Raw genomic sequence first — 3922 nt, 5'->3', positions numbered from 1 at the left:
GGAAAACCAACGATGGGGGACAGCGGCAATGGTACATTGAAAGAACGTGCGAGGATCAAGAGTGATCAATGGTGTTACGGTGGCTAAATTGTTCACACCTCCGTGTAACCACTGCCGCCGCCGGAGATCACAAACGATCGAAAATGGAGTGCGAGGGATGTGCTTGAAATCTTCATCAACCGTAAATATGCTCGAAAACCGTTCACCAGATGATGCAACAGCGCTGCAAGTTCCTCAAACCCCGATTATGCTACAGTAGGGAATGAGCAGATGGTTTACTGATATCGTGCAATAAAAAGAACTTGAAAAACTATATGCTTCATTGGAGTTTTTCATGCATGCATTGGAGTTTCAAAAATGCATCTGGTTCAAATTTGCAACATTCACAAACCCAATTTTTCTTATGATACCGTATGAATAGAACAACCATGTTGAATATGAAACAGTTTGCAATTTTGAATTGCATATTTTATTTCTTTTTCGTGTTTAACTCATCAAGCACAGTCGGGAGATGCTTCAGTATTTCCTCTTCCGACATGCTGTAAAGATTGTTGGACCATATGACTTTCAATCGATCCATTACAAGCCCAAGTTTTGGACCTTTTGGTGCGCCATGTGCTATGAGAACGTTTCCTTTCACAGGAAACACCGGTAACGGCCACTCCAGAAGCTGCTGGTACAGTGCTGGCTTACCGAGGTATTTCAGCAACTCAAGCACGTACTCTTTCCTTAGCTTAGCATTCCCGACCGATTTTAGGCAAAGTTGTTGGAAGGGCCTGTAAAAATAATCAGCGAAAATTATTACTGTCACCGTCACTTTTGCGATCATCGTTGCTTACTGTATGTCCTCTATCGTAGCAGCTTCGTCCCGGTTCTGTGTAATAAAGTAGGACAACTCTCGCTCAAACACGGTGAGTCTTAGTCGACTGTTCAGCTGAACGGCGTCTTCGGGTGTGTGCAGCAGTGCTGAAGCAACGGTCATTGGTTGCATTTTTCCATTGAAGCGGCGTACTCTTCCAGAAACACGCACAAATTGTTCTACGTTAGGCGATTCTGGCAGTCCACAGTGCGGTGCCAGTCCACATTTGATCATTGAGACGGTTAGCTCAGTACCGAAATTACCGGTAAGTATCTTCTTCCACTCTTGCCAAATCCGTTCACCACTGATTCTAGCGAGTCCGTCGGCGTTGTTCGCGATGATGCGTAGTGTTTCATCATCGTGACGATTTGCTTCCTCCGCAATCCGCCCATAGAAGCGGAAGTAACGTAAAATGCGCAGAAAGTCCTCTTTGATACGCTTATCGGGATCACCGACGAAGGCGACGTGCCGTCGCTGAAGATCCTCATATCCGTAAAAGTAATCATACAGGGTACCATCGAAACCTAAATCGAACATGTGATACGTGGTGAGTTTGAGCACTGGAACACTCTCATAAAACATACCAAGGAACATAGAATTAATCGTTAGATCTCTTCGGTTGGCATCCAATAGCCAATCGGTCGTGTGAACCACCTCGGCATGCCGTCCATCGGTAACGACATCCAAGCGCAATGTGGTTATCTCGAAGCTCTCTTTATCGTTAATTCGAGGCGTGATGGTGCCATGTTTCTCTCCGTTCATATTCACCATCCGAATGTTTTCCTTTGAAAAAATTTCCTTCATTTGCGATGGTGTTGCAGTGGTGGCAATGTCTACATCCTTTGGATTTATGTTCATCAATATGTCCCTGAAAAAAGAATCGTTTCTTAACAGTACACAAGGGCGAACGCGGACAGCGACCGTTCGAAGCCTTACCTTACCGCCCCTCCAGCTATCCGAATTTCATAATTGTAACGATCGAACAGAGCGACTAAATCTTTTAGCTCCTGCGTGAAGATGGAGTGAAACTCGGGGCTATCAATTTTCTTCATCACCGGATCGGGACGGGCAATCGCGCGCGCTTCCATTCTGCGTTGTGTTATGAAATCTCTATACTTTTCAGATTCCGAACAGCTGAAACGATGCTGTACGGTGTGATTATCAATCAATCAGAATTATCAATTATCAGAACTCTGGACAGGCTTTGCTAACCCAAATATTGCACAAGAAAACGCGTTTCTGCACGAGTGCTAAAGACCGGGAAATAACCATCTTTTTGCGAATATACCAACTGTCAAAAGATTGTTGACAGATCTCTTGTTTTGATGTTAGCCATAAAATAGACCCTTCAGCTAGGGGCACACGAGGTGGAAAACCTAGCGTGAAAGGAAAATGTAATGCCAAATCTTTTACGCTTCATGTTGCAGGCTTAAAATATAGAAAAATTATACCGAAACGTCAAACGTGCTTACATTCATATTTCTGGCCCTAGAAAATAGAAATCGAAGAGATAAGTTGATTTCTGAATTTATTCTCTGTATTTTAGATTTTTTTGCTGTACCAGCAAATAAAAATTTACATTATCCTCTGTTTGTAAAAAAACATTTGCAAATAGTATTTACCCTCGGTTTTCGCGGAAGTATAAACTTTTTAACATAAGCGTAATCGATTTGGCATTACATTGTCCTTTCACGCTAGGTTTTATACTTCGAATGGGCCTAGCTTATGGGTTTGCTTATAGTGACGTTTCCCGGGTATGAAAGGCAGCTGAAAAATTGATGTTTCACATTCAGTTTTTAGCCAGCGAGAAGAACAGTGAAAGCGAAAAGCGTGCTTTATTGTGTTAACGGTGAAAAAGAAGTGAAATATATAACCACACTCAGAACTTCATTTAATTTTGAAAGGCTTGCTAATCAGCGTTTCAGGTAAGATTGGGCGGCGTTTTAATTATTCAGAAACACACTCAAGGGCTCTGCAAAGATTTTTCGCATACTGCGTCATCGATTCCAACAAAGGAAATGAGGTCATTTTTCCAAACTTCCGTAGCCACTTCTACTGTAAACTTTTGCTACACTTTTGCAACACAACCTTCGTTTTACACCGGATTGTACTCAAAATTACAGATATAATATAAGTTCCATTAAATAAGGCATGCCGTTTAACCTCGTGAAAAGTTTCTTTGTTCTCCGTCGTCATCCAGTTGTGACGAGGAACAAAGATGGCGCTTGGTTTTTTCCCCGCGTCACCTTGAATGATGATTATTCGGTCGAGTTTCAATTGAAAAGGCAGATTAGCTTCCGACATTTTCGTTCGACTTAATAGCAGAAAGTGACTACACGGATATTTCTTTTTTCTATACTTTTGTCTAAATGAGGAGAGAAGAAATTTCTAGATGGAAATATCAAGACACTCTTTGATCGTAACAAAGAAAATCGATTATGGTCAGCTGATAACGTGAACTGAGAGCGCAGCCGTGACTTTTGCACGGCTTACTTATTTTAAATCGCAATCGATAGTCGTGTTTGAAAGCAACATGTTGTCGAGACTAAAGTTTTTTTTTTAAATCTTAAATTGTATTTCTGTTAATAGTTTTAAACAATCCATTGAAGATTAAAACTATATATAGGAAGAAAAAATCGAATTAATCTGACGATTCAGGGTGCAGGTGCTTCTGTTTTTAAAAGATGCTTTAAAATTTGAATTCAATTTTCTTTCATTTTTATACAGAATGCAGATCTTCGTGAAGACCTTGACTGGCAAGACCATCACCTTGGAAGTTGAGCCGTCGGATACCATCGAGAACGTCAAGGCTAAGATCCAGGACAAGGAGGGTATTCCCCCAGATCAGCAGCGTTTGATCTTCGCCGGTAAGCAACTGGAGGATGGCCGCACTCTGTCCGACTACAACATCCAGAAGGAGTCGACCCTTCACTTGGTCCTCCGTCTGCGTGGTGGTATGCAGATCTTCGTGAAGACCCTGACTGGCAAGACCATCACCTTGGAGGTTGAGCCGTCTGACACGATCGAGAACGTCAAGGCTAAGATCCAGGACAAGGAGGGTAT

General features: G+C 42.1%; 2 protein-coding genes across 2 annotated transcripts in view; one reads left to right on the top strand and one right to left on the bottom strand.

Annotated features, from left to right (window-relative positions):
* Positions 1–469: 469 nt before the first annotated feature.
* LOC131210088 (CCA tRNA nucleotidyltransferase 1, mitochondrial) lies at positions 470–2145 on the bottom strand. Its single transcript, XM_058203283.1, has 5 exons — positions 2072–2145; positions 1796–2004; positions 1444–1727; positions 840–1383; positions 470–776 (listed from the first exon to the last, which is right to left on the bottom strand). Exons 1-5 carry the CDS (start codon positions 2129–2131, stop codon positions 470–472), a joined length of 1404 nt encoding a protein of 467 aa, XP_058059266.1. The 5' UTR covers positions 2132–2145.
* A 518-nt stretch (positions 2146–2663) lies between these two features.
* LOC131207090 (proteasome activator complex subunit 4B-like) overlaps positions 2664–3922 on the top strand; it is a 12821-nt gene continuing 11562 nt past the window's right edge. Inside the window, 2 exon segments of the mRNA XM_058199700.1 lie at positions 2664–2784; positions 3587–3922. The exon segment at positions 3587–3922 is cut by the window's right edge and continues 185 nt beyond it. Coding sequence (XP_058055683.1) covers positions 3588–3922 — 335 coding nt within the window. The 5' untranslated portion in view covers positions 2664–2784; position 3587.

The sequence above is a fragment of the Anopheles bellator genome, chromosome 2 (assembly GCF_943735745.2).
Source record: "Anopheles bellator chromosome 2, idAnoBellAS_SP24_06.2, whole genome shotgun sequence".
Classification (NCBI taxonomy): Eukaryota; Metazoa; Arthropoda; class Insecta; order Diptera; family Culicidae; genus Anopheles; species Anopheles bellator.
This window is presented reverse-complemented; position numbering and strand designations above follow the sequence as displayed.

Coding starts and splice junctions, on each gene's coding strand:
- LOC131210088 (XM_058203283.1), bottom strand. CDS start 2,131: ATGGTTATTTCCCGGTCTTTAGCACTCGTGCAGAAACGCGTTTTCTTG. Junction 1,728..1,795: donor ATAGCTGGAGGGGCGGTAAG/GTAAGGCTTCGA, acceptor TTCTTTTTTCAG/GGACATATTGATGAACATAA. Junction 777..839: donor GCTACGATAGAGGACATACA/GTAAGCAACGAT, acceptor TTATTTTTACAG/GCCCTTCCAACAACTTTGCC.